The sequence below is a fragment of the Podarcis vaucheri genome (genome assembly GCF_965113315.1).
Source record: "Podarcis vaucheri genome assembly, chromosome: 2".
In the NCBI taxonomy this organism is placed as follows: Eukaryota; Metazoa; Chordata; class Lepidosauria; order Squamata; family Lacertidae; genus Podarcis; species Podarcis vaucheri.
Genome location: NC_138760.1, coordinates 73691438 through 73712218, shown reverse-complemented (window position 1 = coordinate 73712218; position 20781 = coordinate 73691438). Strand labels below are relative to the sequence as shown.

Here is a 20781-nt window from a genome sequence, read left to right as displayed (position 1 = left end):
TCTTTACAGCTTTGAGGCTTTGACAGTAGAGCATGTGTACACAAGAGGGGAGTGGGCAGAGGGCTTTAAGATTTGGCACTGGTCTGAATGCTGCTGTTGCTTAATTTTGGGGTGCTCACTGTGCTCGTGTGGGCCTTCTGACTATTACCTTAAACAAAGTCTTCACAGTCATGATTTATCTTGGATGTGCCTCTAGATTAATCCAGAGAAAGGCCTTTCTTGCTTGTCTCATTGCCAAATGAATTCTGTTGTCTTTGCTCTGCTTTCCTGAATCACCACACCTGTGCTGCAGTCACCATGCTGCTGTCACAACAGTGACATCTGACTTCAATGGCTGTTTCTGGTAATATAAAAATAATGCCTATTTAGGTTGCTGCTGGTGGGAATATAAAAGGGATTTTCAAATACTATTCTGGCAGGATACATAAATCTAGGTGAATTGGAGAGCACTTGACAAGATGATTCATATGTAAAAGGCTAATTCTTGGAGTCTTCAGCCTGTACAGGGTTGTCTGTCTCCATGATGACGACTGTTAACATGTAGAAGCAGCATCACATTGTAACAGGTACCTTAATGAACTTCATAATAGCTCAGGTTTTTTACGTTGTGTGCCATTCATCAGTTAGGCAGTGTCACTGAGTGGGATAGTGCACCCAGTGAGTATCTGAACTCTCACAGCCTATGCTATGTTTGCATAGTGATTATGAAACTTAGGGACCTCTAGGGAAACCAGAACTAGTGAGTTGTTTCTTGTGTTATGGGACTAGTTCCTGGGTGGGATTTGTGCCTTAAAAAACCTATCCAGGCAGAAAGACAGCAAGTGCTCCGAAAGGCCCTAAGGATAGGTCAGTAGCCCATTTTAGGCCTCCCGGTGTTAACTTGGGTGATCAGAAGGACTTGAACGCTGTGGCAGGATTTGAACCTTGTATTATATGGCTCAGTGGATAATGGGAGCTGAGCCATACACCAGCCAGCCAGATCTCCTGCCTCTGCTGCTGGCCCATAGGCACGAGCCCTGCTTGAACGGAGGCAGCCTCAGTTGCTCAGGGCATCTCTTCTTGTAAGCGACGGCGTGGGATGGTTCTGCTTTCCCCTTTGCTGGGTGGGCAGCCAGTCATGCGGTTAAGGCTTCTCTCAGCCGTCCTCCCAGGGCTTGTCAAAAGTCATTCTCAGGGAGGGGGGTGGGAGAGGGGGCTGATGTGTTGCTACACAATGCCGCATTTACATTTACAATTGAGTTATTTACTGTGGGAGTGTAAGCAGTTTATTTGGACACCTGGTATTTGCAAAGGATGTGATCTGCAAGGCTGTGTAAAGTGGAAATGGGAAGGAGCGGAGAGCTCTTCACATCTGTATATGTGTCATCTTATTAGATTAACACCGATTTGATCAGAACTCCTTATCGTTGGCATGTCTTGTTTTGTGTTTGGCATGTCTTCACGACACACCACAGCCTCAAAGCACTTAGCAAGATGTAGCAACGCCGAGATGCAAAATACTAGGAATGTATGGCGTAGCAGTAGTAGCTGTAGTGTAGCTTACTAAGTGCAGAATGCACAGAGCAATTTCCCCCCACTTTGGAGTCAGGTCTCTTTAGAAAAGGATTTTTAAAAAATGACTTTTGCCTGAAACAATTGTTGACGGTCCCTGCAGTTTGGTACTGATCACCTGTCAGCAGGGAATTTGGCACATTTGAGATTGGGCTTTAAGAAAACACCAGCCAATCATACACACCCCCACATATACAAAGCAGTCTTCAATAAGTCAATGAAATTCCTCACATAGAATTAGGCTCTTGCTTGACAATGTAGATTCTGCAATGAAGCTGCTAAGCAACAGGCCTACATAATGGGGACCACTCATAAAACAAAACATGAAGCATGCCTAAGCAGTCAGTCAGGCTCACGTCTAGTGATGGTTTCCTTGGAACTGTGCAGTTATAAGGACACAGATGACAGTTTCTGTGTATGTGTAAGAGAGAGAGTGTGTCTGCTTGTCTCACCCCAATAAAAAAATCACCAATCCTAGAATATTTCCCACAGGTTCCATCTATCTGGTTTAATATTTAAACAGACGTTTTAATGGTTCTGGCAAATCTTCTTTGCTTTTGAATGTTTAGGAACCTTTGAGATAGGGTGACATTATGTAGAAGTCTTCCAGTATTAAGAAATAAGATGGCAGTAGTCAGCCTTCTGCCTCTTTCAGACATGAATAGTTCAAGGCAGAGGCTGTGCGTTTCAGAGGGAGAAATGCACTGTGGCTCTGAGACTCTGTTGGGGATAGTAAAAAAATGTGTGTATTTAATGACATGCAGATAATAGTACTTAACTTTATCCTACAAAAAAGCCAAGAAAGAACTCCCATGTGTTTTCTTGCTCCCATCCTGTCTCCCTGCCACAAAACTAGGGGCTGATCTGGTTGGACCAGCAGGCTTCTCACTCACTAACCCAAGGCCCAGTGAGGATTTGGGAGTTAATTCAAAGTAACTGCTGTAACTCTTCCACATATTTGTCACTAGAAAGTCGGTGGGGTGGATAGTGCTGGACCTGGACTAGGGAGAGTTGAGTCAAATCTGCTGCAGAGCTCACAGCATGGCCTTGGGCAAGCTGAACCTCTGCTCCGTGTACTCAGCCCTAAATTGCTTGGGATAAAGGTTGGGATGCAAGGTTGAAAAGTATACACCCAGATAGGCTAACAGGCATACCTGGAACAGTCATGAAAACTATGCTTCCCTTACTTACTGACCTCAGGATTGTTCCAAACATTTGCAACTCCAGTTAGACACAATTGTAGATGATATCCAGAGCCAGTTCATTATGACTACCAGCTGTTAAGAGCAAGCAGCAGTAGCTGTCTCAGTCTTGTCTGGTTTGGCTTTAACAGAGACCATCCGGACGCCCATGGGAAGCTCAGGCTGCTGAGCTAGTTGGACAGTTACTAAGAATGTGAGAGAAGCTCTGCTGATCAGACTAAGTTCCCATCTAATCCAGCCTTCTACTTTCAGCAGTGACTTTCCAGATGTTTCTAGGAAACCTACCAACAGGGCAGGAGGCGGCAACAGCACATGGCCTGATCCTGCACGACAATTTTTACATTTTTGTGCTCCAAGCCCTCATAGTTCTCTGCCTTGAGAATATCCAAGTAGCACAGTCCCAAGATGATACCTAGCTCTCTCTCTCTAGTGGCAGCTATGTTTTATTGAATAGCAACAAAAAGATCATATTAAAACAGGGTTTATTGAGAGAAAATCCTCAACTGTAAAATGTAACAAAATAAGTGTAAAAATAGCACATGCAATTCTTAGGTACCAGAGTTCTTTAAATTATCAGTCCCTTGGTAGTGATCTCCATCAGAGGGCCAAATGAGCCACTTGTTCACCACATTCGGTAAGCTGCATTTCAAGCCCATGTGTTGTTTTCCCAGGGACAAAGCCACACTCTCCTTTTGTGGGCTGGTTGGGGAATCTCCCATATTAGATACAGCTTGGTTTTCTGGGTCAAGCTGCTTTGAGAAAGCATTTTAGCAACATTTCAAAAATTGTACATATAATTTGAACCTAGCTGGGAGTCAATAAAGGGAAAATTTACAGGTTGAAGCCACAAGATACCCAGAGTCTCTTTTCCTCCAAGAAACATCACTGAATGGAATTGTGATCAAAGGACTAGCCAGTAATTTCAAGTGTATGTTCCATTGCAACAATCTCAGTCTTGTAGCTTAACCTTTGGATTTAGAAAACCTGACATCGTATAAGATGGCTGTACTTTGGTAAAAATAAATAAAATGCCCAAGCTTGTGTCTAGAACAGCAAAATGCCTCCACCTCACGAATACACATGCAACTTCTGCTATGCAGACCATGATCTAACTCGGTGAACATTTCTCACTGACTCAAGCTAGCCATGAGTGTGAAGTTGGCGGTTTCTTTTCATCCTGGACGGGTCCATACTCTGAAGGCAGTACTGCCAACAAGGGACTGACTGACTCTGAATTGGGTGCTTTAATTTTCTGTCAGTTGTGTGTTTTTTTCTCGCTGGCACTCAGACTTTCTCAATTTAAGAGTGTTTTATGCTTTCCCAAGAGAGCCACAGTGGCGATGCAGGTGATCTATGCTTTAAATAGAACATGCGGCTCTCCAGAGGGAGCGTCATAGTGATTTGGGAGGGCACGGTGCCTTTTGAAGTAAGCATAAGATATTAGGTCTGTTGAGTGTGCTCATCACTGCAGGGTTCTTAGATCTGACCTGTTCAGTAGGAATGAAAACTGGTGAGGGAAGCCCAGAATATGGAGAGATTCAGAAACTGCAGATCAAGGGAACTAGGATGGTTGTTGAAACTGCAACTAGATCAACTTGCCCCTTCTCTTCCTCTCTTTCTCAGGATGATGCAGCTGAAGATGCTGGGGAAACAGTGTCTGCGGGAAGCTTTCTTGGTGACGAACCTATTCCATGTCCACTGTGTGATCGCACATTCCCAGTTTCGGAAATTGAGGTGCACGCCATGTATTGTAATGGCACCAGAGAGGACCCAGCTGAAGATGCTCCAGGTTTGCTAAGCACCTGTTCTTATGTGCTGTTTGTTCATGCTGGTCATTTGGAGATCTTGCCCCACACGTCTGTATTTGTTTGTCAGTTGTGGAATTAGCTAGAGTAGTCCATTTGGGACTAGTCTTGGGCAAATTCTTAAAATCAGAGAGTCAAAAGGCACCTAGTGTGCCACCCAGTCTGATGGCTTGTCCTAGCGCAGCATATTCTGTACTTAAAGAAACACAAATCCTGACCAATCATGAGTGTGTGTGTGTGTCATGCGTTCAGTTCTGAAGGGTATGCAAGTACCCCAGAGGTAGGCAGGATGAAGACAAGGGCCATAGTCTGGGCATGCAGAGGAAGGACTGAGCAGCCTCCCTCAGATACAAGCTGCCCACACAGAGGGAAGTCAGAATCTTTCATAAATGCCAGTGGCAGCAGATTTGCTGTCCAGTGCTGCCTGGCTTCCTGTGCAGTGAACCTCTCAGCCTGCAGTTCCCTCCTCTGACCAGGAGCCCTGGTGGTGTAGGGAGCCAGTGCCCTGTGGCACCTGACAGTTTGCATGCCCACATCCATGCATCCTGCTCTGGGCCTCCGAGGCCCAGCATCTCAGTCAACCCTTCAGGCCCTGTGATTTGTTCAACACAGCTCTATCACATCCTCTCCTATCATTTCTGCTGTGCCTGTTAGTGAGCCCTGGCGCTTCATTCTTGGCTGGCTGTTGTTTCTCATTCACAGCTCACGTCTGGCTCCAGGCCCACTGCACCTCTTGCCAGTCACTTCCTCCTGTCATGAGAAATGTTGCCTGTGGTTCTGGCAGAAATCCCCAGTGTCTGCTGGTGGGGTAAAAGAGCTACCCCCTGTGAAAAGTTTCTCTAGGCAGCGGGTAGTAGTACGGCACACAGGTTCTGCCTCTTGCAAAGAGCACCCTCAATACTTCCAGTGCCGTCCTGGGCATATCTATTCAGAACCTCTTACTCCTTTGCAAGTGTTCTTAGGATTGCAACTTTAGACTCCTTCACTTCCTTTGTGCCCTTTGGAAACAGACAACTTCCTTTATGGCTCTTGTAATCTTTCAGCCTGTAGAATGCTGGGAAAGGCTTTCGGATACCCCAGCAAATATAGCTTTGAGCAGATTGAATGTGAATGCGTACACAGAAAGACTGTTCACTATTAATTATCTACCTCAAATGGGGTAACACTTTTTGTGTTTTAATTAACGAGGATATCAATCCCGTTTTCCCACAGACATGGCGATTTTATGTTGAGCTATTAGTCACTATATGAAATCTGCTAATGCAGTGCCTGGCTTTCCTTTCGTTAAGGTAGGGGAAACCTGAGGACCACATTAGAAATACATCATAAGCCAAAGGCCTGTTGCCAGTTTGCATGTTTAATAGCAAGTGATTAACATAATTGGCAAAGCTTTTTTTTTTTGTTTGTTAAATTTGTCGAGCCAAGCTGAAATCAATTATTAGTAGGCATGATTCCTATTCCGAAATTGTTGACCTCAAATGTGAAAAACTTGACTTCACCTTTAAACACCTTGGTGTGCAAAATTAGACATCGCGAATGTTAAATGCAGTGAATTGGGGCTGCTTTTTATACTTTCCTTTCTGCCATTAAACTCATTTGCCATTAATTATTCAGATATCTCTCTGCAGCAATAAGGAGTAGGAATTTTCTAATAAAAGCAATATTATTATTATTATTTATAAAAAGGAATCCTAACAAGTGTTGGTGGGCTCTAAGGAGGTGGCTTTGGGTCACATTGCCTCCCTGTTGCCTTCCTGCTGTTGAGGCATCTTGTGTACTTTTGTATACCTTTATGCCCTGCATACAACACAGGCTCACTGATATTCATGCCACCCTGGGATCTTTGGATAAAGGATAGTATATAAATTGAATAATAATACAGGGGAAAAATTCTTAGTTCTGTAGCATTATCATTTCTAAGACCTTAAGCACAGATTGTGATGCAGGTAGAGATCCCAACTGCAACACAAAGCAAGTCTTCACTTTCACCATGCCTGGGGAAGCTGTGCAGCATCTAAGCAGGTCTTCGTTGGAACCATTAATACAACATTTATTTATTCAGTTCCACTCTGTTCCACTCTTCACCAGAAATGGTCACAGGGCGGTTCGCAACAAAATAAGACAATATGCTACATAATAAGCAAGAACATTAAATATAATTCTTATAAAATATATAAGGAACATAATTAGCAGTATCATAATTACAAAATGACCTAATGCATCAGCCTCTAAAAGGCTGCAAAAAAGGTGAGTTTTGCCTGGTGTATAAAGTTCCACAGATGCGGAGCTGCCACCAAAAAGGCTCTCCCATGGACCTAATTTAAGGCAAGGACCACAAGGAAAGCCTCACTCACTGATCTGAATGCAGAAGCAGCTTGATCCAGGGCAGGGCATTCTTTCAAATAGTTGGGGATCAGGTCATTCAGGGCTTAAATGTCAACAGAAAAACCTTGAAATAAGTCTGGCAGACAAGTGGCAACCAGTGCAGCTGTTTAGGAATATAAGCTATATGCAGCTACTCTCACCCTGGCCTCTGCATTCTGCATTAGTGGCAACTTCTGGGTCATCTTCCGGGGCAGCTCAACTTAAAGCACATTACAGTAGTCCACCCTGGAGGTTACCAGATCATAGAAAACTATAGCTAGGCTATCTTTGTCCAGACAAGGTTGTAGTTGATGTACCAACAAAAGCAAGTTGTAGGCAGTTGTAGTCACTGAAGTCACCTAGGAATGATCATTCTAGCATAGCACCCACCCACAATGAGCTTGCTCCTTGGAGGACAGTGCAACCTCACCCACAATAGGCTGTCACACAAAACCCCACCCATAGGACCTTCATCTCCTCTGGGTTCAGTTTCAGTGTGCTTGCCCACATCCTACCCACTACTACTTCCAGGCACCAGCTCAGCACCTTCCCTGCCTCTCCTGATACTGATAGACTTGAGAGAGGGAGAGCTGGGTGTCATCAGCATATTGATGGTTCCTAAAACAATGTGCTATAACAGTAATGAGAACAAATCACATGCAGAGAATGAAATTTAATGCATGGGTTTGGGATCTTGGAAATCGGAGAAATTAGGCAAATGCAATATTAAGAAATTATCTCCCAAACCAAAATAGAATCCAATCTACTTCTCACTCCTTTTCATACAAACCCTGCCCCCCATTTCCTCTTCCCTCCTGGAGCCTTTGCCTTCTCTCCACCTAATACCATCCCTTTCCCTTCGTTGAAGAGGCTAAAGCTACTGTGCCTCTTAACCCTTCCCATGACCTCCCTAGTTCCTGACTACTTATTCCCTTAAGGCTGAAAGCAAAGATATTCTCCTGGTCCTCCACACGATACCGGCATGTTCACACATACTGGTGCGCAGCCGTGTCTGTCCACAGTGCCTGGAAATAATTAAATAATTCAATTCATACCAGGAAATGAAGGGAGAGAGCTGGGGAGTTCTTGTGGCTCATGAGGAGAACCCCCTGGAGCTCAGAGAGGACATCGGTGAGGGTGGGGGAAGCCCCTAAGAGACCAGAGGCGCAGTGGGGCTTTGTTTAGGTTGCTCAGCCTCCCCGCCTAACTGCTGATGTGCGTGGCAGTACACCAGCAGCAGCTGCTTTCCTGTGCATCCTCCAGCCAGCCCCGGAGCTTCAATTCCTGTTGTGGATATTTTTGGTACAGTATTTCAGGGGTGCTTCCTCACTTATGCCATTTCCACTTATGCATGTGGGGCACTGGAACATAACCCACGCCTAAGTGGGGAGTCACCTGTATCTGTAACCTGGTAAATCGGAATCTTCATGTAATAGCTGAGGATGCGGGGGGCTGGGATTCCTCCATCCCAGTAAGCTTACATCTATGAAGTTACTTGGGGCGCCTTCATAGAGCCATAGCTCAGTGGTAGAGCATCTGCCTTGCAAGCAAAAGGTCCCAAGTTCAATCCCCTGCATCTCCAAGTCGGGTTGGGAGAGGCTCCCTGCCTGAACCTCTGGAGAGCAGCTGCTTGTCAGGGTAGACAATATTGATCAAGATGGACCAATGATCTGACTCTGTACAAGGCAGCTTCCTGAAAAGCTGGCACAGCCTTGCCTGAAGCTTGCTGAACTGAGCTTGACTGGTATTCTTTGTTTTGCACCCCCACCACTTGATTAGTTCCTTCAGAATTACATGCTCATATTTGGCTGCCCTGTGATCAGGCCAGTAGCACAGTGTGGGAGAAAATCAAAGCTCTGTGCACCATCCTCCCTCTTGATTTGCTTCAAGAGGGCTGCTGTAGTTCTTCCGTTCTGTTGGCTTAAGGGTCAGCGATCCACTTTCAGGACCTCTTAATTGGATTTACTCCAGAGATCTCTGGTACTATATAAACTCTTATCATCTTTCAGTGTTTTCTATTATAAAGGAACCTCGGTGGCTATCCGTCTACAGTTCTGTTACTTCTTAGGGTAAATTTGCTGGCTCTTGTTTAAAGCTTGTAACCTAAAGAAGCTGTTTCAGCTTGGATGATACTTAGAGCCATTTGTTCACTAGTTGCAGCTGTCTGTCTTTTGTCTGCACACTGTTGCTGTGGCTCAGAGCACAGGCACGGTTGCCCATTTAAGTTGTTTGGAGATGTTGTCCTAAGCTGACCCATTTATTCTATGGCAAGTCTATCTGGAATCTATATTTAGGAAACATGCAGAGCACCTTCATAGGCACTATTGCAATTCATCAAGCCTGCAGGCAAGCTGGGAAGCAGAGAGCAAAGCAGGTGTACCAGAATAGGCCACCTGACAGCATAGTCTGTGCTTGGGAAAAAGAAGTGCTCAGACTGAGCAGCCAGGCTGGAGTCAGCAGCCTTACAGGACCAGGTGGGGCTCAGTTAGCCCCTTGTGCCACTTGGCCTCTTCTGATCAGGTAGCTGCAGTTCCACCCTTGGACATGAATGGCCCTTCCATTTAGAAGGGCAAAACACCTATCATGTGGAAATAGATGAGGGCAGGCAGGAACTGATGTTCTGGATCCAACTCTGCCACTCAGGAAGCCTCAGTGGCTAGAAGCATTATTTCCCAACTGTAACTTGTTTGATATCTATGGCTGATCCTGGACTAGGAAAGCCTTGCCACACTAGTTCATGCATTGATTACTTCTAGACTGGATTACTGCAGTGCATTCTATGTGGGGCTTCCATTATGCTTGATTTGGAAGCTGCAGTTAGTGCAGAATGCTGCAGCACAATTGCTGACTGGAGTGATGCCTTGTCAGCATACAACACCTGTGCTCAGAGATTGGCGCTGGTTGCCAATTTGCTACCGAGCCAAGTTCAAGGTGTTACTATTAGTATATAAAACCCTGAACAATTTGGGACCAGTTTACTTACACAATTGCCTTACCTTATATGTGCCCACTTGACTGCTTCAATTGGTGGAACATACAGGTGCCACTTAATATCTGCTCTACATTCGTAAGAACTCAATCATTTAGTGTGGCAGCGTATGCACTTTGGAACTCGCTGCGTATTGACATCAAACAAGTTTCTTCACTGTGTTTGCTTTGACACCTACTAAAAACATTCTTATTTAGACAAGCCTGTTGTAGATTCATTCCCCGTGTCTGCAGTCATGGGATTGTTGTCTATCACATGACGGTGTATGTTTTCATTCCACAGTGTGAGAAGTGACGGAGACAGGATGTTTTGGTATTACTGTGTTCTGTAAAGTGGGACTATTGTCTTTTGTTCTTTCTCTCTTTGCTGTCTGATGAGAAAGAGGAAGGAGCTAAGTCAGAATGCTCCAAGTGTATTATATGTAAATAAAGTAGATTAGCCAAAATGCTGAGCTATTGGTTCTGTTACGCAAACTGCGAAGACTCTGCGGATCCCTAAGTGTGCTGATGTCTCCAAGCCATCAGTCGCTGTGATGTTCGGGTTGGAGAAAGCTCTTGAAGCTCCCGACCGACCAGGAGGGAGAAAACATGCCAGTCAGGCATGTGTCTCTGCCAGGGTTCTACATGAGAGTAGGACACTCCTAACAAAGCCTACCCAGGTACTTAGAAAAAATGACGTAATTTTTATCTATTTTAGTATTATAACTTTTGCATATTTTAAAGTAGGATTGTAATTTTTTTCTTGATTTTCTTGCTTTATCTTTTTTAAACGGCTTTGAAGGTATTTTTTTAAAAGAAACAATCCTATGTATACATTTTATGAAATAAAATACAGTGGAACCTTGGTTCTCAAACGTCTTAGTTGACGAACAAATCGGCTCCTGAATGTGAAAAACCCGGAAGTAAGTGTTCTGGTTTTTGAACATTTTTTGGAAGCTGAACATCCGATGCGGCTGTCGGCTACTGATTCTGGGGCGCCTGCGCCAATTGAAAGCTGCACCTTGTTTTTTTAACCTTTTGGAAGTCAAAGAGACTTCCAAAACAGATTACGTTTGAGAACCAAGGTACCACTGTAAATATCTGAACGGTGCAGTAAGTCCTCTTAAAGTGTTTGCCTGGTAAGGCACCATTTGGTCTCCATTAGGGGCAGCAAGTGTGCTAGTCTTGCTCTTCTCTCTGAGCATTTGTAGTGATGCTGAAGTGCAGCAAAATGCAGGCCAGCAGCTCCCCCTTGGGCAAGCTCCCCCTTGGGGCAGAGAGCAAGACACTTGGGTCTCACAGCTGCAGTTTTCCCTTTCAGACCCCCTGATGCCTTGCCCCCAGCCTCGGTATAAAACAGAAAGAAGCCTTTCATTTCCCTTCCAATCTGCAGACAAGAACATTGCAACAGACTGGCTGTTACCTTCCCCAAGCCTTTTTGTTCTCAACATGCCCTCCAGCTTTATTCCTCCGCCGCAGTGACCACAAAGCTAAAGCTGTCCAGCTCCATAATAGGTCAAGGCAGGGTACCATTCTTTTCCTTCCTGCAGCCACATCTCAGGTGCACAGAATGACACAGTCTTCAGTTTTCTGAGCTGCAGCCATGCTGGTGCTGGTGCTGTTTTTCTTAATAAAGCTTCAACACCGAGAGAAGTGGCACTGATGCAGCATAAAAAAGTAACAGAACTGGCGCAGGGAAAAGCTTCATCACTTCTTGGAAGGGCCAACGTACAATAAATTATTTCCATTAATAGGATCCTTCACACAAAAAATAGCATGGCTGGTAAACAAGAATAGATATTTAACGGGGTGGGGAGGAAGCCCTAGATAAAGGCAATAGGAAGTCTGCTGCAAAATGTAAGCAGTATACCTAGACACTTGATATAATCTGTTTTGTTTATGGTTCCCCAATAGTTGTAAAGGATGTGAGCTATACTCGGTTTTGATGCTAGGAAAATATGCTGAACCAAAAGGATCTACTTCTCGGCCAAAGGGTATCTTCTGAGGGATTTCTTGCACTCTTGGCTGTAGTGCTTTATCATAGAAATAGTCATGCAGAGAGGAATCTCAGAGAAAGTATTATTTATAGATTATTATATAACATTTATACACCAGTGGATTGTAAAAAACCAAAAAAAACTCAAAAGATAAAACGGTAAGAAAAATTTACAACCCTGCTTTAAAACATACAGAAGTCACAATACTAAAGCAGATTAAAATTACCGTATTTTTTGCTCTATAAGACTCACTTTTCCCCTCCTAAAAAGTAAGAGGAAACGTGTGTGCGTCTTATGGAGCGAATGCAGGCTGCGCAGTTATCCCAGAAGCCAGAACAGCAAGAGGGATTGCTGCTTTCACTGCACAGCGATCCCTCTTGCTGTTCTGACTTCTGAGATTCAGAATATTTTTTTTCTTGTTTTCCTCCTCCAAAAACTAGGTGCGTCTTGTGGTCTGGTGCGTCTTATAGAGCGAAAAATATGGTACCTCAACTTTCTAAGCATCTGGTGGGCTTGTCTAGAGAGGAATATTTTAAGCAACTGCCAAAAAACGGAGTACAGTGAAGCCAACTGCTTGATCTCAATAGGCAGGGAGTTTCAGAGTGCAGGTGATGGCACACTTAACAATTGAGTTCTTACGAATGTTTTATGTGGCGCCTGTAGTAGTGCCAATTCCTCTGGCCGAAGTGGTTGAGTGGAAACATGTAGGGTAAGGCGATCTCATGTGTAAACTGGTTGTTAAGAAAGTAGGAATGGAAAGTTGCTCTGCATTTCTTGGGTGGTGTGGGTTGCATCAGTTAAGTTAGCTCCCTGACCATTCTTCCTGCACTGTGGATAGGCAGGTGACTAGCACAGACTGCATGCAGCCACAGTGTGGATTACAGGAGTCCTGTTGTCTGTTTGCTGTGCCCCTGACTGCTGCTTCCCTCAAAATCGCCATGCAGACCCTGAGACAATATTTAGTTCTCTGCTTGTGGTTTCTTGTTTCCTCAAATCTGAAGGTGATTTCCAAGAGATCACCTGTAACTCTTAAGTAATAAGATGATGTACTTTCAAGGAGGTAAGGTCATGGGAAATCATTGCAGTTATATGATTTGCCCAAGGCTATATTGGAAGATCTATCTTTTTCTATAACTCAGCAAGCAGTTTGAGCTGTCAAGTTTCATAGCAACCAAAAGAGCTCAAAATGTACACAATTTTTTAAAGAAAAGAATGCTGGAATCCTCAGAAACCCATCAAGTTATGCAAATCGCTGCAGGGGAGCTGCGTATCGACTCCTCAAGGTGTATTCTTACTGTGATGTGCTGCCTTGAGCTCCTGGACCATCTCAGTATGGACAGAAAAGCCTAGGCAATGTGGAATGCACAAAAAAAATGGTTTAGATGATATCTAGAGAAGTCAGGAGGATGCCAAGGTTCTTTTGTACTGACAAGAAGAAATCTGAAGCTGATAAAGTTTTAATTTGACTACAATGAGCATTGCGAACATGTCTGACTTAGCTCAGCATGTTTTGAGGGGAGATGCTGTGCTCATTTTGTATAGATGGCTGAGAGGCATCCTTGCCCACTCCTTTTCTTGCTCTAAGAGGAGATTTATCTTGTAGCTTCTGTTAAGATTTCCCCCCACTAAGCTTCCTCCTTGGGAACCTTGTTCTAGGCTTGCTATCTCTGCTGGAGTTGAGCTCTGCTGGCGCAATCCGGCAATAGCACTCTTGGGTTGAGCGTTTGGAACGGGAGCAGGCCAGCTCACCTGTGACGGGTTGAGCCAACCGGTGATGCCACCCCTGCACTTTCTCTTGCTGCTCTTGGCAGCACAGCTGTCACACCAGGTCTTTTCTGGTGTTTCTGTAGCGCCAGTCCCAAAGGTTTCTAGCAGGATTGCTGTGCCAGATGTGTTCCTTTCTCTTGGAAAAAAATAGCACTGATTAACACCTGAGCTGTGCACAAGGCACTCTGAGAAAGACTGTTACAGGAATATTAACAACTGTGCACTGGCTTAGAGATCTCTGCTTTTGCTGCAAACGAGCTTGTGAAAAAGCCTTTGGGAGCGTCAGGTGACTCGGGGATTAACAGCAGGGCATGGAAGCCTCATGCACCCAGGTCACTGATTCATATCTAGGCCAGGCTGGCGGAAACAAGGGTGCCCTCTTTTGATAACTGACTGGTCAGCATTTGAAAAAGAGAGAGAGAGCGCGCAGATCCACTCTGTCTTACACACAGTGGGCACCCCAGAATCCTCTGCAAGCACAAGCTTCAACCCAGGGAGTGCACAGACCACACACTGGTCATTGTAGTAGATACATTGGGGCAAATCCACTCATGAAAAGTAGCAGATGAACCAGTCAATTATAGCAACCAGCAAGGGAACAGGGACAAGAGAACTGTGGAGCAAAAATGTATGTTTCAAGGCCCCAGACTGCTCTGGCACCAATAAGGCATCTTTCTAGTCTGAACTCTGTGGGCACCCACTTTACAGCAGATGTTGAGCAAACAGTAACAGTTTTATAGTGCCTATAACACTGATTCAGACCTTTCTCCTAATGAGAATATTGAGCACAGGAAGATCTGATACAAGGCTGTAAAAGTGTTCTAATACACTGTCCCCTCCACTAAATTGCCCAAGAGTGCTTAAAGCAACATCTGTTTCTGCATTAGAAACTCCAGCACCCTGGTGGAAATGGCTGAGGATATCTGATATGTTCCCCAAGTAGCATAGCTGGTGGCCTGTCAACAGGAATATGTTGAAAGGAATTCAACTGTATGGAACAGCACTTTTAAGTTCCTCCCTACATATATTTGGTCAGAAAAGCTGGAGCATTTGGCTGGGCTTGCTGACAAACACATAGCACTGATTTGATTTTTTTGGGGTCACCCTCATCACCGGTTCTGACTGAAAAAAAGAAGTCAACCATTCTTTGAGGGTACTTAAGTGTACTTAAGTGCAGTGTAAAATTTGGCTTAATTAGCACCTGCCTTTTGTTTTGTTGTTGCTCCTGGTCCTCGTGGGTGCTAAGAACATAGGAATAGCCTGCTGGATCAGACCAATGGCCCATCTAGTCCAGCAGCCCGTTCTCCTAGGGGCCAATCAGTTGCCTGTGGGAAACCAGGGAGCAGAAACTGGAAACCATGGTTTCAGCAACTGGTGCTCAGAAGCCTTGCTGTCTCCAGCTGTAGAGCTAGAGCATAGCCATCATGACTACTAGCCATCAGTAGTCCTCTGCTCCGTGAATTTGTCTAAGTTCTCTTTTAAAGCCATCCAAGTTGGTGGCCATCCTGGGGGAGCGAGCTCCATACTTTATGTACTGCAAGAAGGAGCACTTTATTTTATCCATCCTGAATTCTAGAGGTTCAAAGTACACGGTTAGTTCAGCTGGAAGTGTGGAATCTACATGGGACAGAGCAAAATGAGCAGAATGCCTAGTGACCAGTGATAGGCAAAGGATTTATGCCATTTGTTAATGCCTACTTGTCGTCCCCTCTGCCCCCATGGATCTTCATCCTTATTCTCAATCTTCTTCCACTACTGAATCTTTGCCAAAGGATTCCAAAGTCTGCCAAAAACAACAACCAGGATCTCAATCAAAATAGACGATACACCTTAAGTCAGTGCAAGTAAATGTGCCTGGCTTTTTCTGAATATAGAAATAGGATATTTTTGGATTACACACTGAATAAACAAATCCTGCCCACAGTTCAAGCCTTCCTCCTTTCCTACCAGACTTTTAATGCTTAGCTATGCAGTGTATAGAAAGCCTCTGTAATAGTGTTCACCTTTACTCATTGAGGTTATCCAGCCAAGCCTTGACTGAGCCCAAGGGTCTTGCACTTCCTCAGATTGAATCACAGTTCTGGAAGAGATGGAGAGCCTGAAACCTACATACAGGAATCCTGTGTTTTGTGGTTTTCCATATAGGTTCTGGCCTGTGTAGTGCAGCCAAGTAAGCAAACCTAATCTTTATTTCAGGCATTGAAACAGCTCTTTAGCTTAATTTTTTAGGCTGCCAACAGAGGCCATGTGAATGTTGAAACTGAGCTATACATTATTTGCTCAAAAAGTGTTTATGTCAGCTGAGGCAAGTAACATCTAAATGCTGCTGTCATTATCTTTTTATGTTATATTATGTCAGGAGGACAAAGAAGTTAGCAAATATTCTTTCTGGGCGGAAGCTTTACAGCTGCAGCTTTCACAGTAGGAAAGACTAGGCCATTAAAAAAAGAGTCCTCTTTTTTACTTTTCCCACTGTGATGTCCCCAAACGAACTGGTGCTGCCTGGGTAGGAGAGCTTTGAAAATGCTTTCCAAATGCACACTGTGTATTTTGTTGGGACTCTTGACAAGCCTCCTCAGGTTCTTAAGAAGTGAGGTGGAACAACTGTTCTGTTCTTGTTTTGAAGTGTTAACCCGACGACAGAGAGCAGCCAAGACTAAAGTCACCAGTTGCAAAGAGTCGTTAGAACCTGCTGACACTGACAGGTAAGTAGGTATGCTGCCATGTTACAGCACTTTTCCCTCTTTCCTTTGAAGACCCTGTTTGGGGCCATTTGTGGGTCCCTTTGCTGCACCAGTCCATGGAGCTTTGGCACTGTCTCTCTCTGCTTGAAGGTGATTGCATTACTGCCTGCCTCCACCATCCTTCAGTCTGGCATCTGAGAGACTCCTGTGAAAGGAAAGCCCAGCTGATTCTTACCTGTTTTTGCCTTTGGCTTCCCTTTCACTTATTTTTGACTGGCTCTGTGTTCTGTTTGTATTCTGTCAAGTTTTGCTGATGCGCTTTTGATATGCTACTCTCTGTTTTACTGCTTTGCTCTCCCCAGCTCTCCCACCCTTCCATTCATCTCCAAAGCCATTGCCACACATGGAACAATACTTTCCCCCATAAAACTCAGTGGGTGATATGAAGGTTGGTTCTGAACTTTCAAATCCCTGCCCTTGGTTCTTTGTCCTTGTCACATTCGATCTCTTGGGCAGGGAGGAAGAGGAGGAGGAGAGAGGAAAGGGGGTAACTGACAATCTGACTTGGTGTCTTCAGCTCTGCACACAAACACCCACCCACCCACCACACACACACATTACCCCTGAGAGCGTGCAGCCCTAGACAGAAAAAAGGTTGACCATTTCAGCACTACAGGGATCATGAAATGCTAGGATTGGCATCTAAGTTTTATAAATGTTTGGCAGATCATGGCTGAGTTCATTTTGATTCAACCAGCTGGTCATCTGCAGTACACTATACAGTGAAATCATCTGGAAATCAGACAGTGCCACTGGGGATTGCATTTGCATGGTTCAAGTCAAACCATTATGAATGAGTCAACATTTCTAACCATTTTCATTATGCAAAAAGCCACATAGAGCTGCTACTCAAGTGCTAACACTGTACTTGCCTGTTGTGATTGCCATGTTTCATCTGAGCTTGCATTTCCTTGCGCCCTGCTTTGCCTCTCCCTCCATTCCATGTCTCAAAGAAAGATCATACAACAAGTATGCCCATTTTCTACCAAGGTGTTGGAGGGGATTGCTTGTACAACTGCACAAATCTGTAATGATGGTGTTTCATTGTGGTGGAAATGAGCAGGTTCCAATTGCTCTGAGGTTTGCTTTTGTGTGTTGTTGTTGTTTTCAAAGTAATCTATAACAGTGGCTGACAAGCAAAATCCTATAGTGGTAGAAAATTGCCCCCACAAAGCTTGAGCATCATTTTTTTTGTTTGTTTGTTTGCCCTGGGACAAAACATGCAATTTAGTTATAATTCATTGGCTACAGTTGCTAAAGTGAGCATATATCAAATCCCTGCAAGCAGCAGAACCTTGGGCTGTTGACAAGCTCTAAGAGCAGGTAGCTGTTGAAAGAGTGAGTTAGCTTTGAGTGGCAGATCTGCATGTCAGAGAGATGCTTGATGAAGAAGGCTGGCAAGGATGGTACCTGCAGTGATATCCTTAATGAAATTAGACTTTGTTCAGATGGAGATGGTTTAGTTTAATCTTTCTTGCTGCCACCCCTCCTCCCCCTCCCACCCACACAGCATCATAAGAAAGGATCTGACAGTAAAAATCCCTGCCATGGAAGTAATTTTGCTGTTACAAACACTGGATGGCAACATCACTAATGGAATTAGGCTAATTATAGAGAGGACAGCTTCTGTTTAGACACATTATCTTGGTAATCAGCAACGACTGGAAAGAAAATATGGAAAAGTACTGCAGAATTTAGCATGGAGGGGGCTCTTCAGAGGCTTGTTGAGCTGTTCCAGTTCAGGACCCCACAGTTCAGCAGCTGCACCCTGCTCAAGTTCTGCACTTGCATTCATGTTGTTCTTGTGATCTAGCTTCCTGCTTGGTGGGCACAGTCAGTTTCACAGCACGGAAACATGTGCACACAGTTTAGGAGGTTGCAGTGAAAGGAGTTGGAAGAGGATGGCATTTCTGCCCAATTTTCTGGAAATTGGCCGACGCTCAGTTCTCCCTTGCAAGGTCTAAAATGGAGTCGGTGCCCTGGAAGTCTTGATGTGCAAGTTTAGATGAGTTCATTCAAACTCAGGAAAACATATCTCTGATTTAATGCACATAGTATGCTTCATAGGCAAAATGTAACTCCCTTTTCCAAAAGCATAACACTTCATTTCAGCTGTGTTGACAGGGTGTTTTATGTCTGAAGGGAAACGGGCATTGTTTGAGATAGTTAGAGGAGCTGATTTCATTACCATCCCACTGCTGCAGCAGCAGGACACAGAAAAGCAGTTGGGGGAAAACCACTAATCACTCCATCCTTTTGATTGGCATCAGGCCAGTTTTATTGGTCATCCTGCTGTGCACATCCAGCTCCATTGACAAGCCTTCACCACAGAATGGCTTGGAGAAGCAAAAAGCACTCAAGGCAGAGTGAATCCTAATGTGATTCTTTCTCTTCTGGCCTGGTAGGTATGAGAAGTGTTACCTCTGTAAGACTCTGGTGCCATGGAAAGAGTATCACAGGCATGTGGACGACTGTCTTTGGAGTCGGACTGCTAATGGAACCCAGGGTGACAGTAGGCCAAGGCGCACAAAGGTGAGAATAGACTCTTTCATGAAGCAGTTTTATTTTCTCATGCTTGCATATCTGTTCCAGCAGGTCTATGCATTATTGCATATCTGTCCCGTTACTGCATACATTATTGCTTATCTGTTCCAGCAGGTCATATGCATTAGTGCATATGATTTTCTAAAGGGAGGCTGTGCATTAAAGTAAGACTTACCCCGGCTGCTTAAAAGCTGCTCTTAGGAACCTAAGAGACTGCCTTATACCAAGTCAGACTGTTAGTCTATCTAGCTCAGCATTGTCCACAGCGACTGACAGTGTCTCTCCTGGATTCCAGAGAGGGGTCTCTCCTAGCCCTATCTGAAGATACCAGAAATTGAATCTGGGCTCTTCTGCATGCAGGGTAGTTTTTCTGTCACTCAGCTAGGACTGTCTTCCTTGAGTTTACCCCACACAGCGAAGAAGAAGAAGAAGAAGAAGAAGAAGAAGAAGAAGAGATTAAATTTATATACTACCCTTCATCTCAGGGCGTTTCACAAGAGAAAAATACAGGATAGAAGCACAAAATAAATAGTTAAAACAAAAACGGTAACCGCCCCACTCCCACAAACACATTTTAGAGTCTGTAGAATATTAATTGGCCAAAGACGTGCTTGAAGAGGAACATTTTCACCTGGCACATGAAGATGTCTAGTGAAAGTGCTAGGTGAGCCTCCCTGGGGAAGAGCATTCCACAAATGGGGAGCCAATGTAGAAAAGGCCCATTCTTGTATTGCCACCCTCTGGACTTCAAATGGAGGAGGCACATCAAAAAGGGCCTTGGATTATGATTGCAGTGTCTGGGACGGTTTATATGGGGAGAGTTGGTCCTTGAGATATTGCTGTTCTGAGCCACTTAAGGCTTTATAGGTCAAATCCAGCACTTTGAATTGGTTTTTATTATTTGTTAATTACCTGCCCTTTGCCCTAAAGTCCCAACCTTATAGCATAATTGATGTAACTGTGCAGATGCCATGCTCTCATGGGCCTTTTGCATGGAACCTGGCACCCCAGGAGGGTGGATATTCTAGAGGTTTGACCCAAAACTTTTTTTTTTTTATATAATATTTTTTATTAGTTTTACAAAAGTTTTTATAACAAACAAGCACAAAAAAAACAAACAAACAAACAAACAAAGAAGTGTGGTTTCATAGTGTCATTTCGTAGATTTCTTTCCTCGGACTTCCCCATACCTCCCCTTTCTGCATCCTCATGTCCAAATTTTACAGCAACTTATACATATTTTTCCAACTCTAATTTATTATAGTCCTTTCTTATTCTAATCTTATATTGCTGCAACCCTTTATCTCTGTCGAATCTCGACATTCTAAACTTCCTCAAGTTTATAATGGTCCTTAAGATAAATCTTGAATTTCTTCCAATCTTCTTCCGCAGTCTCCTTCCCCTGGTCTCGAATTCTGCTCGTCATTTCCGCCAAAGTCATGTAGTCAATCACTTTCATCTGCCATTCTTCCACGGTGGGTAGATCTTGTGTCTTCCAATACTTTGCTATCAATATTCTTGCTGCTGTTGTTGCATACATAAAGAAAGTTCTATCTTTTTTTTGCACCAATTGGCCGACAATGCCCAAGAGAAAGGCCTCTGGTTTCTTAAGAAAGGTATATTTAAATACCTTTTTCATTTCATTGTATATCATCTCCCAAAAGACCTTAATCTTCGGGCACGTCCACCAAAGATGATAAAAAGTACCTTCAGTTTCTTTACATTTCCAACATTTATTGTCGGGCAAATGATAAATTTTTGCCAGCTTGACTGGGGTCATGTACCACCTGTAAACCATTTTCATTACATTTTCCTTTAAGGCACTACATGCCGTAAATTT

General features: G+C 44.1%; 1 protein-coding gene across 4 annotated transcripts in view; it reads left to right on the top strand.

Annotated features, from left to right (window-relative positions):
- The window catches only part of UIMC1 (ubiquitin interaction motif containing 1), an 84137-nt gene that overhangs the window by 50238 nt on the left and 13118 nt on the right, over nt 1–20781 (top strand). For all 4 annotated transcript variants that reach the window (XM_082213556.1, XM_082213554.1, XM_082213555.1 and 1 more), the window contains exons 9-11: nt 4377–4542; nt 16280–16358; nt 18803–18929. In XM_082213556.1, coding sequence (XP_082069682.1) covers nt 4377–4542; nt 16280–16358; nt 18803–18929 — 372 coding nt within the window. The remainder of the gene's footprint in view (nt 1–4376; nt 4543–16279; nt 16359–18802; nt 18930–20781) is intronic.